We start from the raw sequence: 25746 nt of genomic DNA, 5'->3' as shown, positions 1-25746 counted from the left end.
ACACAATATCCCAACTCATATGGAAACAGGATTTGTAGATAAATATGATGTAATATATGAACCTTTGTATTTATGAACCCCATTCATAAAACGATTAGGCTTGTAAATCGATAATCTAATGGAACATTACAGTTAAAAGATAAATCTTTTTAAATGACACGCTTACACAAAAAAATGATGTTTTCTATAGAAAACAGTGTGAAGATGTCGCGTCTCTGAATTTATACATGCAAAACTAAAGGTGCCGCAAAACAACAACAACAAAATAAAAAAACAACAGAGGAAGAGGTATGATACACATTTTAAGATAATGGTAGATGGTGCTCAATGAAGCATAAACAACGTCACAGTAAATATCTAAGGGATGTGACTTTAAATGTTTATTCAGCCATCCGTTTTCAATACCATTTATCTTAATGTGGTTAAAATTATCTTAAAAAAAAAAAAAAGAGTTGTCTTTGAGTCGGGTCAATACGCTAAATAAGTGTTAAGAAGTGTACCTCATTAGTTTGTTAACGGCTTTTAAAAATGTAGACAGAGTTAACATTGTGATGCACATAATAAAACTTGCTGGTCTATGAAAGAGACTGTAGTACGCTGGAAAAAAACGGTTGACCTTTATTTTGTGGTCCATTAAAAAGAAAACAGTTCATAAAAACAACAAGGCGGTCATCTTAATAATCATGACACACATACAGAAATTAATTTAAGTTAAGATTGACAAGATTTCCCGAAACGGCTCACCCCTGTGTAACGTTTTTTTGTTTTATGGGTAAAATACAGAAGCTTCTGAGGGACTGACTGGCGGAATGTTGAGGTGCACATAGCTGAAATATGAGCTGATCCCAGGCCAGTAGAAGTGATTTCAAACAGGTAGGTGTTTTAAGGAAGAATGTAACAATAATAACATCACAAGACGAAGACGTAAGAGAGCCCTGCCCACAAATATGACATGTTTCATACAAACATACAGTATACATACGATAAATATATACAGTACTGTGCAAAAATAAGACACAGGAATTGCATTTGTAGCAACTGGGTTAAACTGGGGTGCACTACTTGGCTATTATCTACAGAGGCGCTCTTGATCCAGCTGTCTATAAAAGTACAACATATCAGCTACAACATGGGCATGGAAACAGGAGGGCAGAACATTCAGTGAGACTTCCTCATCCTGTATATATTAGTCCCTTATTATGCCTTTTAATGGTTGTTTTCTACTGTAATTGGTACGACCTTCCCTCACATTTCAACAACGGCAGAAACTATCCTCTCTTTAAAGCGAACACTTCTATCTGTCCAATTAGTGACTGTATTGCTAAACAAATGACGTTTGCACAATACTGTACATACACACAAGAGACACATTCAGGTGAGAAAATCGCATGAGACTTTTAAAGGAAAACTGCTTCAAAGTTCACGATTCCTACGTGTCAAAATGAGCCAGACAATCCTGTGAATACTTCACCAACCGTCCGAAAAATTGCAATGAAGTTCCAGGATACTCCAAGCATCGTCCACATGACCCTGGTACAGTTTAGCAATGACGCCAAAAGGGTCACTTCACTTCTTGTATTGACTTCTGGATATCCTGCAGCACACTTAATGTTCCTTTGGGTGTTTGTGTGTGTGGACCGAAGAGGACTAACCTGTGCTGTACAAGGTGGTTGAAGTGGGGCATGAACGGGGAGGGGTCTGCTACACTGCAGTGAACAGTTCTTGCCTCAGCGTGAAACCTGCATCTGCTGCACACTCTGCGCCTGGTTCTGGCCGGTCACCTCAGGACCACGGCTGGCCAGTCGGCTCAGGATGTTCCTCTCGGACATTTGCAACCGCACGGCCACCGGTGGTATCCTGGCGATGGTAGCTGGAAGGCGCGTGACGTCGGCCTTCATGTCGCTCAGCAGCTCCTCCAGTTGTTTGAGGACTGCAAGGTATCAAAAAAAACAAAAAACGATAATGAGCAAAAGACAGACAACATTCAAATGCAGCTGAGATAGGCTTCAGCGACCTCCCGCAACCCCAAAAGGGACAAGCGGTAGTAAATGGATGGGTGGATGAGCAAAAAGGGGCTTCCTTTTGGGGAACTGCACTGGAGTAGTCTGTTGCAGTGATGTATGGTTTTTTTTTTTAAGACAAAATCTATCTAAAAAATTCCATAACGCAAATAATTGGTGAATGTAAATACTTGCATCACTGGTGAATGTAAGAAATGAATAGAATAACTGGTGAATGGGTGTGAAAAAGGAAGAAATGTTCTGACTCGTTTGAGGAGAAGCTGTTTGGCGCCACCTGTTGGTTTGTAAACCCTGTATATAAAATAACTTGTCATTTTTGTTTCAAAAATTAAATACATATATATATATATGCGTGTGTGTGTGTGTGTATGGGTATATATATATATATATATATATATATATAAATGGTAAATGGATTTTACTTGTATCGTGCTTTTCTATCCCTTTTTAAGGAGCCCAAAGCGCTTTGACAGTATTTCCACATTCACACACTGACGGCGGGAGCTGCCATGCAAGGCGCTCACCAGGACCCATCAGGAGCAAGGGTGAAGTGTCTTGCCCAAGGACACAACGGACGTGACTAGGATGGTAGAAGGTGGGGATTGAACCAGTAACCCTCAATTGACTGACACAGCCACTCTACCAACTTCACCACGCCGTCCCCATATATAAATAAGATTAGGAGATAACTTTACTCTAAACCTTTTAAATACCTTTACACTTTAAATATGTGTTTCTTAATTTGGGATTGGAATATGTCAGTTGCCCTTAAAATACAAATAAACAGCATTTACTTACCAGGTGTGTTACTATAAATACGTAACAATCAGCACCGACTGCTTCTGGACAGACAAGTAGGGTAGCTCATTTTCATCCATCCACCCATTTTCAACCGCGTATTCCCTTTTGGGGTCGCTGGCGCCTATCTCAGCTACAATTGGGCGGAAGGCGGTGTACACCCTGGACAAGTCGCCACCTCATCGCAGGGCCAACACAGATAGACAACATTCACACACTAGGGACCATTTAGTGTTGCCAATCAACCTATCCCCAGGTGCATGTCTTTGGAAGTGGGAGGAAGCCGGAGTACCCGGAGGGACCCCACGCAGTCACGGGGAGAACATGCAAACTCCACACAGAAAGATCCCGAGCCTGGATTTGAACCCAGGACTGCAGGACCTTCGTATTGTGAGGCAGACGCACTAACCCCTCTGCCACCGTGAAGCCTTAGCTCATTTTCATCTACTTTCTAAACAGGAGTACAGTCTCCAATAACAAATCAGATATAAAAATGCTCGATTGTACAAAGAAAACGTCACTTAAAAGGGCAATACTATGTGAAACCAAGTTTTCTAACCAGTCGGTACCTTTTTTAGTGTATGTGCGGTACACATAGGTCCATAAAATTTGAAATCAAACCATGGAGGCATGGTGGAGATATTTATAAAACAATCTTGCCTCTCTACAAAACATGCTACAAACAGGCTTTTTGGAATTGGAGACAATAATGCTGTATATTGCCTTAGTTTTGTCAGCTGATATCTCCATATATGGTAAGGGATTTACCCAGAGAGCTTTGACATTTTAGGAGAAGTTGAACTGCACTTCCCTTGCAGTCTTACAGCAATCACCAATACTTGGAGTGTATTGCTTGCTGTTGCATGTAATAATTCAAATATACACATGATGACCAATACTGCTGCTGTAATGATTGAACATTTTTAAATGATCATTATTACAAACTCCGTTTCAATATGAGTTGGGAAATTCTGATAGATGTAAATATAAACGGAATACAATAATTTGCAACCATAATTCAATTGAATGCACTAAAATTACAAGATATTTGTATACGTTGTGTCTTTATGATGTTCAAACTCATAAACTTTTTTTTTTGCAAATGATAATTAACTTTGAATTGCATGGCTGCAACACGTGCCAAAGTAGTTGGGAAAGGGCATGTTCACCACTGTGTTACATCACCTTTTCTTTTAACAACACTCAATAAACGTTTGGGAACTGAGGGAACTAATTGTTGAAGCTTTGAAAGTGGAATTCTTTCCCATTCTTGTTTTATGTAGAGTTTCAGTCGTTCAACAGTCCGGGGTATTCACACATTTTCGATGGGAGACAGGTCTGGACTGCAGGTGGGCCAGGAAAGTACCTGCACACTTTTTTTACAAAGCCACGCTGTTGCAACACGTGCTAAATGTGGCTTGGCATTGTCTTGCGGAAATAAGCAGGGGCGTCCATGAAAAAGACGGCGCTTAGATGGCAGCATACAGTACGTTGTTTCAAAACCTGTATGTACCTTACAGCATTAATGGTGCCTTCACAGATGTGTAAGTTACCCATGCCTTGTGCACTAATGCACCCCCATACCATCATAGATGCTGGCTTTTGAACTTTGAGTCAATAACAGTCTGGATGGTTCGCTTCCCCTTTGGTCCGGAAGACACGATGTCGAATATTTCCAAAAACAATTTGAAATGTGGACTCATCAGACCACAGAACACCTTTCCACTTTGCATCAGTCCATCTTAGATGATCTCGGGCCCAGAGAAGCTGGCAGCGTTTCTGGATGTTGTTGATAAATGGCTTTCGCTTCACATAGTTGAGCTTTAACTTGCACTTACAGATGTAGCGACAAACTGTATTTAGTGACAGTGGTTTTCTGAAGTGTTCCTGAGCCCATGTGGTGATATCCTTTAGAGATTGATGTTGGTTTTTGATACAGTGCCGTCTGAGGGATTGAAGGTCACGGTCATTCAATGTTGTTTTCCGGCCATGCCGCTTACGTGGAGTGATTTCTCCAGATTCTCTGAACCTTTTGATGATATTATGGAGCGTAGATGTTGAAATCCCTACCCTTTTGATGATATTATGGAGCGTAGATGTTGAAATCCCTAAATTTCTTGCAATTGCACTTTGAGAAACGTTGTTCTTAAACTGTTTGACTATTTGCTCACACAGTTGTGGATAAAAGGGGTGTACCTCGCCCTATCCTTTCTTGTGAAAGAGTGAGAATTTTTTGGAAAGCTGTTTTTATACCCAATCATGGCACCCACCTGTTCCCAATTAGCCTGCACACCTGTGAAATGTTCCAAATAAGTGTTTGATGAGCATTCCTCAACTTTATCATTATTTATTTCCACCTTTCCCAACTTCTTTGTCACGTGTTGCTGGCATCAAATTCTTAAGTTAATGATCATTTGCAAAAAAGCATATTCAACCAAATATGGGTTGAAAAGGATTTGCAAATCATTGTATTCCGTTTATATTTACATCCAAACACAATTTCCCAACTCATATGAAAACAGGGTTTGTACATTAACAGGTGTTGTCCATGGCAATCTCATCCTTTACCTTTGTGCAGCACTGCATTGGCAGGCTTGTTTCCAGACATGGACTCCTTGCTCAGGTGCTGGTGAGACTCAGCCAGACACTCCACCTCACTGAAGCGAGTGTTGAGGGCCATGGAAGGGTGAGCAGGGTCCTCCGTCATGTTGAGGTAGGCCGCCCGGCGGAGTTGCTCCTCAATGACCAACGCCTGCTCCAGCAACTAATTCGAGGACAACAGTCAGCACATAAGACAAGATGGAGGTACATACAGACACAATGTCAACACTTGCCAAGAAAGAGAGTGACTTTCTTGCATTTTGTTCACCTTGAATCTACGTGCCAGAAACTTGTTCTTTATCTCCAGGAAGTTCCCCCGGCTCATTTCCCCTTTGAAAGGCTCGTTGAGAATGGCAAATCTTACATCATTCTGTACATCCTGCCATCGAGCATAGCCATGTCTGAGAGACATTGTGGTCAAGTTCATAACAGTTTGCATGAAATCTAGTGGCCTAAGTTGATTTTGGACAATTTTAAATACGTCTCCGAGTTCCCACAATAACGTATTTGAGGTATGTTGGCCAAAATCTAACCTCAATGCTGGAATATAGACAGTTTAAAAAAGCTCATGTGTGTTTATGGTGTTAAAGGGGAACTGCAGTTTTTGGGGGATTTTGTGAATCGTTCACAATCATTAAGAAAGACATGACAACTGATGTATATTTTTAATGCATTCTAACTCATAAATAAACGTAAATAAAAGTCTGCTTCCAAGGGAGCCAATAGGAGGTTCTTTATTCTGCCCATAAAACCCAATAAAAAAACCCACACAAAAAGCCCCAACAATACTCCATTTATATTTTGTGACTTGAATATTAACCAAGCTTTAGTGATATCGTTATTATAAGTGCTAATGCATGCAAACTATTTATAGTGGCGCCGTAATCACTAGTGTGTGCCAATGATTACAAAAAAATTGAGTGGTAAGGTGCTTTCTCGTTTCCTTTGCTCGTTAAAGTTTATTTTAAGTTCCTTTTTTCTCAAAAGTGGTGCAATTACAGGGTAACACCAAACAGAGGTGCAGGACAATGTTTACACAGAAGGATACTGTATGATGCCAGCCAGGAGCCAGTAGTCATGGCGGCGGTGCCAGATCTCAAAGGTCTTCTTCGTGACGGTGGCTGCCCTTTCTTCATTCTGCCACAGGGAGTGTAGCTCTACCACAGAAAGGCAAAAGGTCATTAGATCCTGAATATAAAGAGGGAAACATATGTATGTGTGTGTGTGTTTATGTTTGCCAACCTGTAAAGCCGCCATCTGCAATGTTGAACATGAACCTCTGCTTGCTGGCTTTTCTCTTCTCTTCACTAACATTCACCAAGGACAAAGCTGCTGCTGTTGCTGCTTCTCTGGCATTCTCTCCATTCTGAAGTTTGCTGGATTCGTCCGATTTAACGCTGTCTTTTTCTTCTTTTTGATCTTTGAGGGAATCAGAAAAAGTAATAAAAGGATAACTGCAGAATCTAATTGGATCCAATACAGGCAATTAAAGATTTTTAACCCTCACTTTGAATTCCCTTTTTGATTTAAAGTACCACAAGAGTGTAAAAAAGGTTGCCTCTATATAGAAGCTACTATCATATACATCAGATGTATGACACTGAAAGATTTAAAAACTTTGCAAATAACTAGATATGATCAAAATAGTGTCAATCTCACTGAGATTCCCCAGCTATTTTGAGCGATAATGAGCCAGCCAGTCACGTAAACACGTGACATAGTGGTAGGAACCGCAGATCCCTTCCCCACCAACAACAATGAAAATCATGCAGACTTTGTGAGAGCCAATAACGATTAGTTTGGGAAAAAGTATGATCCATACACTTGTATTGTTAATCGTGAATATAAAGAGGATGGTTTACAAGTTTTAGGAGCCCTGCTCAACAAATCCAGTTTTAGTGAAACACTAAGCATTATGTAACAGTATTGCTAGGTGCTAAACAAGAAATACAAACTACGAACATAACAAAACGATACAATACCATACAATGTCTTCTCTTACTTGGATGACGACTGATAGGATGTACATATCTTCCCGTTTGGATGATGAATTAAATCATGATGCAAACTTAGGGTTAACAAGGAAAAGTCTCCCTACAGACACTGTCTTCGGTTTTGTGTTTCGTCTCCATCTCCAGGTATAAACTGAACGTCACAGATGAACAACTCCTAGGTTTTAGGCTAAATCCTCCTAATATCCAGAAGAATGGCATGATTTATAATCTATAATAACTGACGAGCAGAGACACGAGAGCAGTAGGTCATCGAAGCAGAGGGCTACTTAGCTGTGTGTTACCAATCCGCCACCAAAAATAGTTTGTCTGCGTTATCGCTTAAAATAACAACAGTGCTAATATTTGGTTGATATTCAGGCCCTATGATGAGGTGGCGACTTGTCCAGGGTGTACCCCGCCTTCTGCCCAATTGTAGCTGAGATAGGCACCAGCGCCCCCCGCGATCCCAAAGGGAATAAGCGGTAGAAAATGGATGGATGGATGGTCATGATATGTACAGTATATAGAGAATTGTTGGTGGGTATGGGACGGTTATTTGGAGGGTTTAGTGGGCGGACTAGATGCCCCCCATTGACAGACTATGTATATTTATTCACAACTTAGAATGCATTAAAAAAAAAAACATTTGTGTTCATATCTTATGTATGGATTGTGAATGATTGACCGCACATCTCTCTCTATTTTTTGCACATTTCGAGTATGACTGATCTAATAATGTCGAAGTGCAGAAGTGTGTCAATCTAAAGAAATTACAGAAGACTTCCGGAGAGGAACATTCAAAATGGCTGACTGAATTTGTGGCATTTTAGTGACGTTTAGACGGTATTTTCACATACTTTGCAGATTGTAAATACAATTTGATATGGTTTAATGCATACAATTAAGCATATGAAGTCAACTTGTTTTTCCACTCTAATGGTACTTTAATTTATCTGTTTTTGTGATTGTAGATTACTGTAGTTACTAATAGTGTGACCCTCCCACAGTTATGTGAGGATATGCACCTTTATCTGTTGATGTCATGTCCATCTTCTCATCTTTCGCTTCTTCTGCTAAAAGACACAAAATTCAATTAAACTGACAGCAAAATAATTTAAGAAAATCAAATAAATGTCTCACCTTTTGACCTTTCCTCATCATCTGCTTTTCCATCTGCAGTTTCACCCTTCACCTCAGCATCATCTAACATATGTGACGTCTTGATCGGGTCGTGCGACTCCTTCCCTTCATCCTGGCCTCGCGCCTCCTTCTCTTTGTCCTCTTTTCCCGCAGGTGAGCCGTCTTTTATTTCGGAAGCCGGCGATTTATCCGATTCGTCTGGGATTTCAATAATCTAGGGTAAAGGCAGCAATGATGAGTTCAAAATAATGACAAGACAAAAAAAAAAAAAAAAACATGAATGCAGAATTACTTCTGGATCATCTATCTTCCTGACTCCTTTTGACTCCTCGGGATTCTTCCTCACGTCTTCTCTGTCCTCTGGTCTTGAAAGATCCTCTGTTATAAAAATAAAGTCAGACGTGAACAATGTGTATCTGTGTTAGTGAGCACAGAAAGATCCTAGACAGTCTAATGACATCCGATTAGGAGCTGTATCCAGAATCTGGCCTTTGCAGAGGGACCGATGCTTTTGAGAGGTAACAATTTGAACATTATTAACCTGGCACTGGAGTATTAGGTTGTGTATCCGCAGGTGTCCCAGTTGAAGGAGTCCTAGGATCCTCACCAGCAGCCAAAGCTGCAGCCCTTTTATTTTCCTCCAGTTCTGCCATCCATGGCATGGACCATTGACCATTCACATGCTCAAACTCCTGCACCTGTCAATCAATACAACTATCACTTGATAACTGATGATGAGGACTCAAGATTGTGATTGTAACTATGTGTAATACAAAGCAGAGGACCCAGAAAAGTATGTGATGTCCTTACCTTTTTTCTTATGAGAGACATGACACCGATGCGAGTGAGCACATGCTGCCTAGACAGTCCCTCACGCGGGACGCCATCCGCGAAGGTCTCAGCTCCATCAGCTCCCGGTTCACACAAGTGTCTCATGAAGAGAGACACGTAAGCCCTACGTACAACAACAACAAAAAGGTGGGTCAACACATGTCACACATGAAAAGCAGCAACAAATGTATTAAAAACAGAAGTCAAATACTCTAAATAAATTACTACAATTTGGGATGTGTCGACTGATCGGTATCAAGACAGTTTTGTTGGAAAGTATGTTATCGGTTGTTGCTGATTTATGCAGATCACAAATACCTATAATGTAGGGCTGAACTATTAATCAACATCAAGGTTTTAATAAGTGCGATAAATAGCTGCAAGAGGGGTAGGGGTTTTTCCCCCCCCCTCTGTCAACAACATTTTTTTCTTGGCCGTCGCTAGCATTCGAGTGACAGACATGATCGCCAATCAAAAATGTTTGAGTCTAGCCGTCCTTAGCTTCGTGCTCATTTAAAAGTGTTTAAGGAACAGCAAGTCTGTGTGCACAGCAGTGGGGACACCCAGTACGCTAATAACTTGCTCCTTGTAAAAAGTTTTAATGGTGACAAGGCCTGGGTTGATAGTCAATAAGTCAATCAATTGAACATTAAACGAAAATGAAGTTGAAATCTTTTATCGGCATCAATAAAATGCTATGTTTGTGTGTGTTTGTTTTCTTAGTGAAACGGGGAAAAAGAGAAGGTCTCACTTTGTGCATCGCTCTCACCACAAGAGCATGTTTATTTAACAGTAGAATTAACTAAACAGAGTGAGCCCTCATCTAGCCATTCACAATCCTTACTCTGATACACACACAGGAAGCACGACAAAGAGCCTCGCTCCTGGTGAGAAGTTTCGCAAAGTAACAAAAATTAAGAGAAACAAATCTGATTACAAGGCTTCACGGTGGCAGAGGGGTTAGTGCGTCTGCCTCACAATACGAAGGTCCTGCAGTCCTGGGTTCAAATCCAGGCTCGGGATCTTTCTGTGTGGAGTTTGCATGTTCTCCCCGTGAATGCGTGGGTTCCCTCCGGGTACTCCGGCTTCCTCCCACTTCCAAAGACATGCACCTGGGGATAGGTTGATTGGCAACACTAAATTGGCCCTAGTGTGTGAATGTGAGTGTGAATGTTGTCTGTTTATCTGTGTTGGCCCTGCGATGAGGTGGCGACTTGTCCAGGGTGTACCCCGCCTTCCGCCTGATTGTAGCTGAGATAGGCGCCAGCGCCCCCCGCGACTCCGAAAGGGAATAAGCGGTAGAAAATGGATGGATGGATGGAAATCTGATTACAAAGCCAAATATCCCTTTGTAGGAATGTTTCCGCTTCAAATCGAATGGGCAATTTGAACTCAATAACATGGACGAACAAGGGAGAATGCGCTGCTCACGTGATGACAACAACAAAAAGACAACCACACCTAATTTTTCCAACTCGGGGAAAAAAAACATGCTTTAAGTGTTCAATGTTTATTTAAGTTACATTTTTGCTTACAGAATTGAGAGTCCATCTTATTTTTTTGTTTGTTTATAAAGGATAACTAAGTTAGTCAACTTTCAATTACAGTACAATGGAAAACATTTCTACAGTATTGACAAATTAAAGTTTGTATCCTTTTAAATGGTTACTTCCACTATTATTATACATTTTGATTACATTACATTGTAAACACTGTATAGTTTTTATTTGTAATTTCTTAGGTTTAAGAGCATGATGCAGAAACTGAATCTGTCTGCAGAAAGCCACATTTTTTCAATTAAATTATTGCATATTGTTCTAATGTGTGGCACTTTGATACAATAATATGCTGATTAACTGTCTAAATGTCTTCCTTTACTCATTACTTTTGCGGTTTAATGCATTTAATGTATAAAATATTAAAAGTTATATGAATAAAATATAAACATTTTGAAAAGAAAAGTCGCAATTCGTTTTTTTCTCAAAACCATGCAACCCTAATGTGTACAGAATAGGGATGTAACGGTACGTGTATTTGTATTGAACCGTTTCGGTACGGGGGTTCCGGTTCGGTGCGAAGGAGTACCAAACGAGTTCCACACGAATATATGAAGTAGCCGCCTATGCTTAAGTCTTAACAAGCTGCTTTGCTCCGTTCTGCCAATATCTCCTGCACAGCACCCTGCATTGTCCCTCCCACACAACCATCTGATTGATTACAACAGTAGCGGCAACAAGCCAATCAGCAGCGCGAATTCAGAACGCATCTCGTCAGCGTCGAGCAGATAGGCGTTTAGCAGGGGAGCAACAGACTCTCCCCAAATTATACTAAACACTTCCAAATCAACTACTTTCTAAACATCACTATGAGCCCGTTGAGCTCACTCACAGTCCTGGCTTTAGGTGAAGGCTAGTTAGCTTTTAGCGTAATGTTAGCTCATTTTGCGGTGTGTGCGTGTGTGTGTTACAGACAGTGTTGATTGAGGTGTGTTGAAGCAACAAAAAAGGACATTATGTTAAATGAAGAGTTTCTGTCTCTGATAGTGTATATAATAATGTAAGTGCATCATAAAGCCTATATGAAGTCCATGGTGTTCAAGGATGAATAGTCTCTCCTATTGCTATTGTACTATTTTTCAGCTATAGTTACATTAAACATTAGTAATGTATCATCCTAGTTTTGAATAGCAGGGTCCCTGCTATCACATGTTGATACAAATATAACATTTACATAATAAAAAAATCAACTAGAGGCTTCCCCAATGCTGTAATAAATCAAGCATGATGAGTTGACTTGAAACTGTTTAATGTTGCACTTTTTATATGTAGAAGAAAAGTTGTGTCATTTTATTTCATCTAAGCAACAACTTGAGGCAGTTTAATGTGGATTAACGTGGGCAGAATTATTATAGTGTTCCCAATGTTAAAAAGATGAAGCCATTGTTTACAAATTTGGTAAATAAATAACCCAAAAATTTATATTTTGTTGTTTTCTCCGTACTTTTCCTTGCCCTTTTGTGGGTTCTTCCGAGGATGTTGTAGTCGTAATGATTTGTGCAGTCCTTTGAGACATTTGTGATTTGGGGCTATATAAATAAACATTGATTGATTGATTGATTCTTACTGTACCGAAAATGAACCGAACCGTTACCTCTAAACCGAGGTACGTACCGAACCGCAATGTTTGTGTACCGTTACACCCCTAGTACATAATAAAGTATCTGTAAGTGTTAGACAAAATATTGGCTCCTCACTTAAACTCCTTCTCGGACTTCCCTCGAAGGTCCCGCACCAGCCACTGATTGGTGAAAGCATCCTGCGGAGGCATCCCATACCGCATTACAGCATTCAGGAAGGCCTTCCTCTGTCGTGCATTGAAGCCAAGAACCTGACAGGTAAGAGGCAAGATATATTAGCACTGCATGGAAAGAAGTGCTTAGAAGCAAGTAAAATGGATGTAACAAGCCTCACTTCAATGTTTCCTCCCACTCTAGCCAATAGGGGAGGGAGAGGCTTGTCCCTGTCATTCCTCAAGCCTTTGCGATTTGGTCTGCGGTTGTTGGCTATGGCAGGATAAGCACAGTTATTTCAATGAGCAGATAATATGATGTTGGTTCAAACGATGAAATGTTGATATTTGAAATTAATGTGTGTTCATTGTACCGGGGCTGCTCTGTAAGGACTTGCGCGTGATAACGGAACCCTTTTGTTGACGGTGCACCTCTTTCTCTTTCTCCGTACTTTAACTTTTACTTTTATTCCTCTTGCAGCAAAGGCGTTTTCAGAATGTTTACAACTGAAAGTATTGTCATTTTCAACTGAAAGTACTGTCATTTAATGCAATTCCAGTGACAGGGAGATCCATAAAACATGAAAACAACAGCAACAGTAGGCATAACAATGAACTCTGATAAAAGTAGTAAAAGTAGTAAACGTGCACCTGGGAAGAAACTAAATAGTTACAATGAACACATTCACCCTATCTTCAGACATGTTTTGCGCCGAACTCTTAGCCGCAGCCCTGCTGTCGTCCGAATCTGAATACACAGCTGTTGGGGATGGGGTGGTTTGGAGGGTTGTTAGTCAGGGAAGGAACTGCGGCCTACTGAATGTTTTTATTAATTGTTCATTTGAAAATACAGTGGAACTTCAAAAGATTTGAATATGCCTCTAAATTGGGAAAATAGTGTTTAGTTTTTTTCTTTGTTTTTTTTTTGTGATGCCACCACAGAAGCGTACGAGCGGTTTCAAAGAGAAAAAGCGTGATGATGACCACAGAACACAAAATAAAACTGGGATAAAGTCACAATTTGTACACATGCCTTTGACCTGGCTGCTCAGTACAATATGGTTTAACAGACATAATGTGGACTAATTGTACAGTGGAGGATTAACACGGGTAACTGTCCCTCTGCATAACAGTCACTATGTTTCCATGCAATACATTAGTCTGATTTCTCCAAAAAATGCTTTTTTTTGTATTTTCACAAGTAATTGTAAGTTCCCAGTGACCATTGACACTCTAATGAGACGACTGGCTATAGGCCACGTGCCTCCCGTACATAGGGGGGTGCTCGCATATTTCCTTTTAGCGCGGGTTAATATGTTGCTTTTTAGATTGACTATTGACGTTACACCAGTCATCTCCAGCTCCCTGCAGGTCAACAACGTAGCTCTGCTGTACTTGATGTCTTCCATAATAGTGTTATAACTGTTCTGTTCTTTTCATTTGCAAAGCAGATATAAAGTCTCCTCTTCATTACGATTGTTGCTTATGTTTTAAATGAATGGTATTTGCTTCCGGGTTACATCCCGCACGGTAAGACTGGGAAATGCACGATACTAAGGGTCCCATCCGGCCGCACACAGCCACTGGAGAGATATGGTTTTAATCGCATAATCCTGGTGTGTTAGTCTGACTTTTAGAATACCGAACACGATTGGATCAAGGTGTTTCCGTGGGTTGTAGGATGGTTATAGAGAGCCAAACTATTTGAGATATCAGACTAGTTTAGAGCATGGACAAAAACTGAGTCACTCCAAATTTCCACTTCCCTAAACACTACACTTTTGTCACGTGTCTTTATAATGCGAGTAGTTATTTATTTTAGTTTTATAATACATCATTTAACTTACTTTTAGCTTAAAAGAAGAAGAAGAATGTTCAAGTTTGATATAGGACAAATACCAGCGTTCAGCAAGCCTTTCTTAAACACTACTACACATCAAAATAGGTTTATAATGTAACAGTTAAACTTATTTCTACATTTTATTACAGTTGAGAATATTACAAGGTTACTTAGACATTGCCTGTACAGTTAATTCTTCTATGATGGCAAGTTTCATCCTGGAACAGATTTTTTTCTCAAATTACATTACTTCATATTGTATTTTTTATTCTAAATGCAAATACATTAAAGTGGAATTAATGTCTGGTGTGTGGCCTTTAAAGCTCCACTGTACTTTGATAACTTATCTTCACAGAAAATGCATCTGATGAAGGCCAACGTCAACACAGGGGCCAAGAATTGTAGCAATGAGTTCAATTGTACCTTCGGAACGCTCATCAAAATCTTCGTCACCCTCCTCCGATGCCACTGAGTAGTCAGACTGGTTGTCGGATTGATCTTCTTGCCAGTCTGAAGGAATGAGAGACACACTTCATTAACTCTTGGACAGAATTTAATACAAGGGATGAAAGTGACTCAAAACAAACAATACTAAAACATGCATCCGAAAGATTATCACTTTAGCTCCTGTGTTCTTTGCTCTATTTACCTTGGACTATACAAACAGTAAACAGCAAGTTATAAACATAAAGCATGCCATGCACTCACTAACACAAATCACAGGACAGCACAGACGGAAAGAAGAGCTTGCATTATATAATGTTCTGTACCCTGTCTTATACCTCGGTCCTCCTGGGAACCGTCATTGTAATTCACCGGCTTTCGGGTTCTTTTGCCTTTGCCCAAATTACGGGCCAAATCTTCTTGCTGCTGTTCGTAGTGATGCCGAAGCAGCTTCTCCCAGTAGTCGGGATCTACGCTTTCCTCCTGCTTGATCACCTCCCTCTCCACTTCCTCTTCCTTAAAAAAAAAAACAGCATATCAGCAACAGCCACTCTCTTGTCTCGTCAGTTGATCTCGCGCTGTTTACCTCATCATCCTCATCTTTTACCACATATTGAGCTACTTTGAAGGAGCTGAGGTATTCATTCATGCTCTGGATCTCGGTGTCGTCTGTGGCGTCCTGGTTCCTGTCCAACAAGCGATCGATGGCTTGGTCGTCGTAGTGGATCACACTGCTGTCGTCCTCCTTGTTGTCCCCTGGTAATCATGTCCAATGACAATGGAATAGCAGATGAAAAACACTCATCAGCCACATAATTAGGTACACCAGTGAAATGAGGGCTCATATATTTTCCTACAGGTGGTGTGACACTCTTCTGTCATATAAACACAGCAAGATCAACCTTTACCAACCTTCCCCAAGCTCATCCTTGAACAGCTCCTCAGTTCCAAATTTGAGGATATCGTCAAGTTCCTGCTTGGACATGGAACCCGTCTTGGAGCCAAGCCCGGGCCGTACCACAAGATGGGTAAGCATCATCTTTTTCTTTGCTACCTGTTGAGGTGATAGACAAACCAGCAGTTAACAGATTGTCCCCTCCCCCCTGCCTGTGCTCCCATGTTACTCACCTGTGTGATCCTCTCCTCTACAGACGCTTTGGTGACAAAACGATAGATCATCACCTTCCTGTTTTGACCAATACGGTGAGCTCTGCTAAACGCCTACAATGACCACAAAAAACATCCACAAGAAGTTGTCACCGTATGCATCACTTGTTGAGTTAAGGCAGTCCTCCTCAAATAGTGGGGCGGGGCCTCCTGAGGGGTGGGGGTGCGATGTCGTGGGGAGGTTGACCACGGGGAACATGCATTTTTTGTCATACTAGAATATGATGACATCTATGTGGCACATGGCTGTAACCACAGTGGGAGACAAGGAAAGACTGGTGTGTCGTTGCCTTTAATGTTAAAGGGCTTACAATGCTATGCAGAGGTATAGTTGTAACAATTTTATAAACAAATTATACTATTTATCGTCACAGCGAATAAAATATTTGGGAAGCACTGAGTTAAGGTAACATAAGTTATAATATGTTCTGTTTTTTAATTAGCTTCTTTATATACTTGTAAAACAAGCAAGAATGTTAACAAATGTATCCCCTTTATATTATTCCTGTGCCCTTAGGGTTAAAGCTGAGTTTTAAAATAGTTTTTACGTCTAAGTAAGTAGGTTAAGTTCTGTGTGACAGTTGTAAAAGATGTAAAAATGTTACACTTGAAATAATACTTTTTCCCCATTACTTCCTATTAAAAAATGAGAACTATGATCTGTATTTTGTGCTTTTATTAAATATTGTACCCTAGTAGAATAATTTTTTGACGATTCTTTCTCATTATTTCAATATTTCATCTCTTATATGATGTCAAACCTTCATATTCTTTTTCTATTGTTTACATTTCACTATATGTTTACAGAATATATTTACTCAGGTTTGATAGTGTTGCACACACTTTGTGGTGAATTTATGGTATAAAAAGTGTTGTGAAGTTAAAATTTGGAGGAGTTAAATGTGGATGCAGTAAAACAATTAATGATGAACATATATTTGTAAAACCACAATAATTTCCAGTGTGCAGATTATAACAAATTACTAAACAGCCTGAATAGAAATGATAACTTTATCATAACTTGTATCTCTTTTTTGCATTAAAAATAATGAATGTATTATTCACTAAAAATACAAAACATACAATTGAATGTACAGTGCATCCAAGAAGTATTCCCACTACTTCAACTTTTCTACATTTTGTTATGTTACATACTGAGCACAATTTTCAGCTTAATTGCAAAGGCTGTGAATACTTATGCACATGTGATTTGATTTTTATTTTAAATAAATTGGCAAAAATCACCCAAAAATATTTTTTCATGTTGTCATTATGGGGTATTGTATGCCATAATCTGAGGGAAAATTAATTTAATCTCCTTTAGAATAAAGCTGTAACATAACAACATGTTTGAAAAGTTCAGCTCTGCGTATACTTTCAAGATGCCCTGAAATTCCTGTATCTGACCTCAATTCAAACTCTATCAGGGCACTTGAAAGTTGCTATGAAGTTTAAAAAATTAATTGAAGAATGGAGGCGGGTCATACCTGGATGTCATTGTGAGGATTCCAGTCAGAGTCATAGATGATAACAGTGTCTGCAGATGCAAGATTAATGCCCAAACCTCCTGCTCTAGTCGAAAGGAGGAAAGCAAACTGGGGAGCACCAGGAGCTGTTGAAGACCAACATATGGGTTAAAAACAAAGGCATAGAAACTGCGCCATACACTGATCACATTTCAAGTGTCACCATTAAAGCGGTCGATGGCCTCCTGCCGCATGCTGCCTGTCACTCCGCCGTCTATTCGCTCGTATTTGTAGCCCTCGTTTTCAAGGAAGTCCTCAAGCAGGTCGAGCATTTTGGTCATCTGGGAGAAAACTAAAACCCTGTGGCCTCCCTCCTTCAGCTTTGTCATCATTTTCTGCAGGAGCGTGAGCTTGCCCGATGCTTTGGTCAGAGACATGCCTTCGTACATGCCATTTGGAAGTTTTGGAGCCTCCTGCAGTAAAAAAAAATGACACTTTTTACTGCCACATTGTAACATTGTGGGTACATACAAAGGGAAAATATGTAGATCATACTGTAGCAGCAGCTGGAAAGAGATATGGATGATTGCAGCACTTTTTCAGGTCCATCACCACGTTGAGCAGAGAAACTTGGTTTCCTCCTCCACGGGTGTTCAAGGCCTCAAAATTCCGCGTTAGAATAAACTTGTAGTATTTCCTAGATTCAAGCAAGAATAGTTTAGAGAGCAACACAAAACAATATTATTTAACTTTGATCACTTACTTTTGCATGGGGCTCAGCTCCACTCTGACAATGAGCTCAGTCTTGGATGGCATGTGTTTGAAGACGTCCGCCTTCAACCTCCTGAGCATGTGCGGTCCCAGCATGTCATGGAGCTTCTTGATCTGGTCTTCTTTGGCGATATCAGCAAACTCTTCCAAAAAGCCTTCCAAGTTGCTGCAGAGAAAAGAAAAACAAGCTGAGCCAAACAAACAAAGTGAGCCACACATGAAACAAAAAAATCCCAATGGGAATTCATACTGACTTGAATCTCTCTGGAGTCAGAAAGTTAAGCAAGTGGAACAGCTCCTCTAGGTTGTTCTGAAGAGGCGTGCCCGTCAGGAGCAGCTTGTGTTGCAGTGGGTAGTTGTTCAACACTCGGAAAAACTAACGTGAGGAAAATAATAATTTAGTGCTACAACAATGTCCACCATCTGACATCTACAAATACTATAACTGAAATAAAATTTAATTGAATGAGATCTCAGGTACTGTGATAAACATACCACAAAAACGCATCACTTAAAAGTCCTATTATTACAATGTTAACTTTATAATTATGAACAATGAAATCAGGCTTTGGTAAACATCTTAAAATCAAGCCTAGAGCTTTGACAATTATCAGTTCAGATTTTAACTAAAAGTTTGATCATTTTGTTGTTCTTAAGTTATTTATTTGCACTGTCGCCATGCTAGTGTTACTAATGTTTGTTTCTTTCTGGACTCATTACTTAACGGTTTTACCCAATTCTGCTAAATATGAGACGAACACATGGATCGCCACCTCTTTAGCAAAGGTAAATATAGGAGCTGTGAAGTAGTTAAACACCTTGGACTGGTTGTTCTTGAGCCTGTGAGCCTCATCCACCACCAGACAAGCCCATTCAATTGAACCCAGCACAGCCTGATCAATGGTAATCAGCTCATAAGATGTGAGCAGGACATGGAACTTGACTGTCGAGTCTTTCTGCAAAGCACATTTTAGAAATAGCAGAAAAGACAACTTTTAATGCTGGGAGCAATAATTTCAAATGCATCAACATGTCTTTCTTACCTTCATTTTTGATGCCTTCTTCCCACCTCGGATGGCATTTCCTTCGAAGGAGAACTCATTCTCTCGGATGACAGCCCTGCTGTCCTTGTCCCCAACGTATGTGACCACATACATGTCCGGCGCCCACATTTCAAATTCTCTCTCCCAGTTAATGATGGTGGACAGGGGTGCACTAACCAGGAAAGGACCTTTGGAATGACCCTGAAGGAAATCAAGAGTGAGGTCCCCATTTTGAGTTTGATACACAAACACAGACCAGAAGGTTGTAATCAAATGTCTTGCCATGCCTTTAGGATAGAACTCTTTCCTTAGAGTTCATCCCCTTTAATGGGCAATGTTGCTATATGTCACATGTCATGATTCCTCCTACCACTGACATTGACTGACAGGAGGGGAAGACAGGACACAACAAAACTTAAAATTTAGTACTTGCTTCCCCTCACCTCTTTGTACAGCGAGTAAAGGAAGACAGCAGTCTGGACCGTTTTGCCTAAGCCCATCTCATCAGCAAGGATGGTGTCGGTGGCCTGAGCCCAAGAAAACCTGAGCCAGTTCAAACCCTCAAGCTGGTAGGGGTGAAGAGTGCCCCCTGTGCTGTCCAGGTAGTCAGGCTGACGGTCAAACTTGATGGTGGGCTGTGAGAGGAAACCAAGAGGAGGCTTAATATCATTCTGTAATATCATGCAACTTTCTGCTTCCTCATTCAACCATTTTCAATCATTTCAAGCACCTGCTGCTAAATAACAAATACAATATTTTAATTATTTAACAGGATGGATTTGTTATTACATCTTTTTTTTCGAATAAATACTTTTGATACTGTCTGTCAAAACCAAGCATTTTGTGAGGGCAAAATCATTCATACAGCTCTTGAAACTCATGGAAGTTGACAGATGTATCTAATGTTGTGGCTGGTGAAGGTTGTATGTGACATTGGATACGTGGAATACTTACATCTACAACTGGGTTAGCAGGTGGACGCTCTGTCTTCTTGATTTTGACAGGCTTCTTCAGCTTCTTACCAGGTCTGCCCTCATCGCCAATCATCAACTCTCTATTTTAGCATATGCACGTCAGATAAAATGGTACTTAAGTCTGATTAGGAGAGGACTTGTGAGCTATGTGTTACTTAGCACACCTGTGATTCCAGTAAGTCTGCTTGTAGGTGTCAAACTCTGGGATGTCCATGTCTTCGTTCTCCCACGTCGACTGATCGTAGGGCAGATCCCGCCACTTGATCAGGTAGTGTACATTTCCCTTTTTGTCAACACTGGCGTAGAGATATCACATTAAAACATTAACCAACGAACAGATTAAACTCTTAAGGGGTAGAATCTTTTTTTTTTGTGTGCGATATCATTTTATGCCAAAAGATTTGTTTTCTTTTCCTGCTTAGTAGATATCCTAATAAAAATACAACTTAAAGACTGGAGAGTAGAAAAAACAAAACAACAAATAGTTCTCTACCGACTCCCTAAAAAGTTACAATGAAGTAAGTCATATTCGTTTTTCATATAATGCAAAGTTAATAATACATTCACTATATACAAAATATACATTAAATGAGTCACGATTGGTTTAGTTGTGCAAATCTACTCTCCAAATCAAAAATAATTGAAAGGTTATATAAATGCTGTAGTATTAAATCAAAAGTTCCCATTAGCAGCATTACGCATTAACATTAAGAGAAAAAAACTTGTAAAATTATAATAAAAGGAGTTTTGCATGTCCTAGTAATTATTTACCTGTGGTTGAGAATGCGATGTATCATCAGCCACTCCATCTTGACTCCATACCGGTAGAACTCTGCCTCCATATGAACGAAGAGCGGATCCTTGTTCTTTCTCTTGGTGCTTTTGTCAACGTCACCCTCGCCTCCGAAATCCACCGGTGGTGGCTCATCCATGTCAGTTTTCCTCTGGTAGTTGCGAAACATCACCTGGCAGTTCAGCTCCAACTGGTGACCATGGGTAAGAAGCGATGTGAGACAGAGTGGTAATACAATTTATGCAATGTGAGAATGTACCTGCAGCTCCAGCACCCAGGAGCAGTGCCAGTAAGAAAGATTGCACCATTTGACAAAGAACTCCCTCTCCCGGCGACCAACCAGTGGCGGCGGGTCAGGAGCATCAGCAGGAAGATCAGCAGGTCGGGGGACGGGCATGGGGGCTGGCAGCTCTCCCCAACGCCATGTTATAACCTTCTGGACTTTTCCCTTCATTTGTGGACACTTGCAGCGGGGACAGATCCACTCGCCATTAGGGATTTCGGGAAGAGGCGGGTTGAGACAGTGGATGTGATAAGACGAGGTGCAAGTATCGCAGCAGAGCAATTCCCCTCCGTCCTTGCACACTCTGCAGTACTCAATGTGGAGGTCGTCCTCTTCCTCTGCGTCATCCTCCTGCCTGTCATCGTCGTCTTCCACTTCGGCGTCGGAGAGCTCTTCTCGTGCTTCCCACTGGATACCCTCCTTCTCCTGGTGTACCAATCATGGGCAAAGAGGTGAGGGTTAGTAACACTATGACATTAGAGCATTTACAGACAGGACATCTCAAAAAATAAGTAAACTCCACTTTCAGCAACAGTTTTTATATATTCTCGAGGGACGAAACTATAAAAATATGAATTTAAACTTGGAGCATTGTCATCACTGCCTTATTTCTCCTGGGCAGTTAGTTAACCAGAGCTGCACAGGTTGTTACTATAACTCTCTTTGTTCCTCCATGACATCATCCCTGGGGGAGCAGGTGGATAATAAGCATCTTTTTACTGCTTGAGAATTGCCCACAGACGCTCAATTGGGTTCATGTTTGGAGAAGACAAACCATCACCTTCACCTTCCCCAGAAAGGCACTTCTTGGAGATGTGTTTGGGCTTCCTATAATGTTGGAAAACTGCCAGGTGCTGCCTCACAATGTCACAGTACATTTTGGAATTTACGTTTCCCTCAAAAAAAAAACGCAGCTCCCCAGTGCCGGAAGCACTCACGCAGAGCTAGACTGTGAGGCTACCACCACTAGGGTTGACTGAAGAAAATACCCAATTATCTGTTACTCACTAGTGTTGCCAGCTATTTAGACAATAATGTCAGTGTGTTGAAATGTTTTCAGTGAAGAGTAAATATATTCGGCTCTTCAAGCTGACTACTAAAGACAACTGTACTTACACAGTGTGGACAGCTCCACTTGCCCTCGGGTGCCTTCTCCATGTCAGGGTCCAAACAGACCATGTGATAAGCCCTGGGACAGGTGTCGCACAGAATGATCTCTCCTCCCTGCTGGCACACTTCGCAGTAATCCTGGTGGTCTGTCTCGTAACCGTCGCCATCCTCCATTTCGACTGAATGAGACAGGGAAAGTTAGTGTGTTTTCTAGTCCAGAGTTGATGTCGAAATGGAAAAAAAAAACTACACCTTTAAACTTCAGGATTTACTACTGGGCAACCGACACAGAGTTCTTTAATATTGGCTGCAATATGAAGCATTTGATCTCCTCCGTTATGGCTGGTTATGGAGGCTAACTTAACTAAGACAGAATCTCTTGGGGCTCTGGTTCACTCCCCCATCCACTCTTCAACTTCCACTTTTACAAAAATCCCAATCGTAAAAAACTCATTCAGAATTTGGGTTTAGTGTAAGTGCTATTTTGGCTTACAGACTATTTCTAGTCTTGCACCCATCACTGCCAACCATGCTTTCACTCCCTTTTTTGTCGATAGTGACTTTTTAAGATGGTCCAGTCTGGGGATCGACATCATTGAAGATTTACACACTGCATAGTTTCCCCGATATGTATCTGATTGTGGCGCTTATTGTTGGAATGAAATGTTTAACACTTTGTCTTTGGTAATTGGTAAAAACATTGAAGCGAATCCTACAAGCGGACTATTTTGGAGTAGCTCCTCTGACATTTCTCTTAGCAAATCCAAAAATAACTTGGGAGTATTTACTATATTACTGACAAGAAAACTTATTGTGATAATTTGAAGGCTGCAGAAGCTCCCTGCCACACTCGCTGGATAAGTGATATTTTTTATTTCCTTTAATTGGACAACATTTGTCATCCAACGGTAGTTTTGTGGAGTTTCGGGAAGTATGGGGTAGTTTCCTAAAATATGTAATTGATTTCAAAAGTAACCCAGATTGAAGAATAATTAAAAGGTAGATAATTGATTACCCTTTTGTCTGCTTTTGTGTATTGCTGCACTGTGTTGGGGACATTCAGGAGTGCAGTTGCCTGTGGCTTCATGTCAATATTTGCCTGTTCTTATTTGACTGATGCATGTTGTTTTTATTTTAGATACAATTTTTGTGGGTAACTTGTTTGGGGGAGAAAAAAAATAGCATTTGACATGTGTTTATTTGTATTTCTGGACTGTATGTGTCCGAAATACAATAAACAAATGTTAAAAAAAACACCCCACCTTTCTTCTTCTTCTTTGCACTCTTGGACTTCTTCTTGCTGCGGCTAGTGCGGTTAGAGCCTTCCGTCACAGAGAAGGTTGCTTCATCAAAATCACTGTCTGCATCTGGTTCGTCTTCGTCGCTCTGATTAGGAGAGCAGGGAAACATTCTTACATACATTTTCAGCAAATGAAATGAAAAGCAGGTGTAGTGCCAAACTTACGGATGAGCGCTTCCTCTTGCTGTTCAAACCTCCTAGTTTAATTTTGAGTGGAGCCACCTTCTTGGGCTTGGGCTTTGGTGGAGCTTTAGACTTGGACTTTTTACGAGCATTAGGCCCTAAGGTTGGAAATGAAGAAATTACTTTAAGCAAATTCAAACCAGATATTTTTGGAATTTACCATCAACTTACCTTTGCCCTCTTTGGTCTTCGCCTTGCGAAGGGGTGGCGCAGGAGGTGCCGGCACTGAAGCAGCAGGCGTTGTCGTGGGAGCAGCGGCAGGGGCAACAACGTTTGCCCCCCCATCTGTCCCAGCCACCACCATGTTCTCCACCACTGCAGCCACATTGGCGGCTGCCAGAGCTGCATTGGCGCTGGCGGAGCCCTGACAGGGAAACGCACAGCAAAGAAATTAGCACAAAAGTGCTCCTCCATTCATCTACCATTCCAATCAATTACATGCAATACCTTAAGCGGGTTGTTGGTGCTAAATTCTCTCCATTTGGCCATCATTAAAGTCATCATCTTTGAAACAGCAATTTTCGGGTTCTTGGCTGCAATCAGAGGCCTGAAGGCGAGAACAAATGTGATAATGATGCTTTTTTGCTTGATTGTTAATAACATTTGTGGCGCCCCCTAAGAGTAGAGATCTGAAATGCTTTGGGATACATGCAAGCAGATATGTACCATAACACAGACACCCCTCTTCGTTTTTTTATGATTTGATGAATAGTCATTAAATATGGACAATTCGTTTCTTAGTCCTTCCTGCGCCACTGCAAAGATGTTTTTTGATGGCGGACATGTTTGTCAAACATTTTTGCTGAAATTTTACAGTTAAGTTATTCATCGTAGTTTTACTGAACACCATGCGGTTACAGTGGGTGTTCTGTAGAGCGCATTAAGCTGGGTGAAAAACATTCAAGTCGCAGTCGACTTAGGGGGTCCAAAATGTGCTGCATTTATGTAGAAACAAAGCAACAAAGTAGGAGTGCATATTTTGACCAATGTTCACCCTTTTGTATGCAGTGGTTCAGAAGTAAAAGAGTTAGCTTCCACAAATACATATATTGTTCTAATTTTTTCCACGTGATTTGTATCAGTTTCCTCACCTGACAAACTGGCTGAAGGCCTTGTAGTTGGTAAGGGAGTTGTAGTCTTCCTGAGTAAAAACATGATCAATATCTTTCATGCCCCAGGCCTCCAACATCTGAGAGGAGCTTTTCGGCTGAGGTGGTGGAGAAGAGCGGAAATGTTATTATCCATGTCGGAGTGAACATAGCTTCTCGTTTAAAGTTCTTATTTACCTGGCAGTCCTCATCGTCCTCATCGTCATCATCCGGTTCTGGATCTTTGCGTTTGCTCTTCGAGCCCCCTTTCTCAGAGGCCGTGCTTCCTTTCTTCTTGTCTTTGGTCGAGCTGGAGCGTTTCTTCTTTTTTTTTCCAGGGGCGTAATCACTTCCGTCACTCTCCGAGCGCAGACCTCCCTCATCTTCCTCAGCTGCCTCCACTCCGATCAGGTGCTCCGGCGAACTCATTGGCAAGTCCTGATTATGTAAATGGAAATATACAGTAGATCATAAGATCTTTGACTGGAGATTTTGTAGCAGACTCTACAAACATCAAAGCAGTCCTGTCATTTGGCGTATCAGAACTTTTGACAAGTGCTTCTTTGCTTGAATTAAGAACTACAATTTGGTGGAGTCAGCGTTTTAAGTTG

At 40.8% G+C, this 25746-nt stretch overlaps 1 protein-coding gene across 3 annotated transcripts in view; it reads right to left on the bottom strand.

The window, feature by feature from the left end:
• Nucleotides 1-593: 593 nt before the first annotated feature.
• Nucleotides 594-25746, bottom strand: part of chd4b (chromodomain helicase DNA binding protein 4b) — a 35127-nt gene continuing 9974 nt past the window's right edge. Inside the window, exons 4-39 of one of the 3 annotated variants that reach the window (XM_061914880.1) lie at nt 25334-25573; nt 25139-25254; nt 24495-24594; nt 24219-24411; nt 24030-24145; nt 23827-23950; nt 22571-22743; nt 21431-21880; nt 21150-21361; nt 20543-20674; nt 20359-20458; nt 19848-20039; nt 19405-19605; nt 19180-19317; nt 18616-18737; nt 18354-18527; nt 18146-18287; nt 17814-18063; nt 17612-17736; nt 16086-16178; nt 15870-16011; nt 15544-15713; nt 15284-15473; nt 14937-15023; nt 12856-12947; nt 12639-12772; nt 9365-9509; nt 9096-9252; nt 8847-8932; nt 8555-8768; nt 8440-8484; nt 6663-6839; nt 6469-6577; nt 5689-5821; nt 5388-5583; nt 594-1930 (exon numbers count right to left, since the gene is read on the bottom strand). In XM_061914880.1, the coding sequence (XP_061770864.1) occupies nt 1728-1930; nt 5388-5583; nt 5689-5821; nt 6469-6577; nt 6663-6839; nt 8440-8484; nt 8555-8768; nt 8847-8932; nt 9096-9252; nt 9365-9509; nt 12639-12772; nt 12856-12947; nt 14937-15023; nt 15284-15473; nt 15544-15713; nt 15870-16011; nt 16086-16178; nt 17612-17736; nt 17814-18063; nt 18146-18287; nt 18354-18527; nt 18616-18737; nt 19180-19317; nt 19405-19605; nt 19848-20039; nt 20359-20458; nt 20543-20674; nt 21150-21361; nt 21431-21880; nt 22571-22743; nt 23827-23950; nt 24030-24145; nt 24219-24411; nt 24495-24594; nt 25139-25254; nt 25334-25573 (5673 nt within the window). In that variant the 3' untranslated portion in view covers nt 594-1727. Of the gene's footprint in view, nt 1931-5387; nt 5584-5688; nt 5822-6468; nt 6578-6662; nt 6840-8439; nt 8488-8554; nt 8769-8846; nt 8933-9095; nt 9253-9364; nt 9510-12638; nt 12773-12855; nt 12948-14936; nt 15024-15283; nt 15474-15543; nt 15714-15869; nt 16012-16085; nt 16179-17611; nt 17737-17813; nt 18064-18145; nt 18288-18353; nt 18528-18615; nt 18738-19179; nt 19318-19404; nt 19606-19847; nt 20040-20358; nt 20459-20542; nt 20675-21149; nt 21362-21430; nt 21881-22570; nt 22744-23826; nt 23951-24029; nt 24146-24218; nt 24412-24494; nt 24595-25138; nt 25255-25333; nt 25574-25746 lie in introns of all 3 variants that reach the window. The other 2 variants (XM_061914881.1, XM_061914879.1) reach the window with 2 other exon arrangements.

The sequence above is a fragment of the Nerophis ophidion genome, linkage group LG11 (genome assembly GCF_033978795.1).
Source record: "Nerophis ophidion isolate RoL-2023_Sa linkage group LG11, RoL_Noph_v1.0, whole genome shotgun sequence".
In the NCBI taxonomy this organism is placed as follows: domain Eukaryota; kingdom Metazoa; phylum Chordata; class Actinopteri; order Syngnathiformes; family Syngnathidae; genus Nerophis; species Nerophis ophidion.
This window is presented reverse-complemented; position numbering and strand designations above follow the sequence as displayed.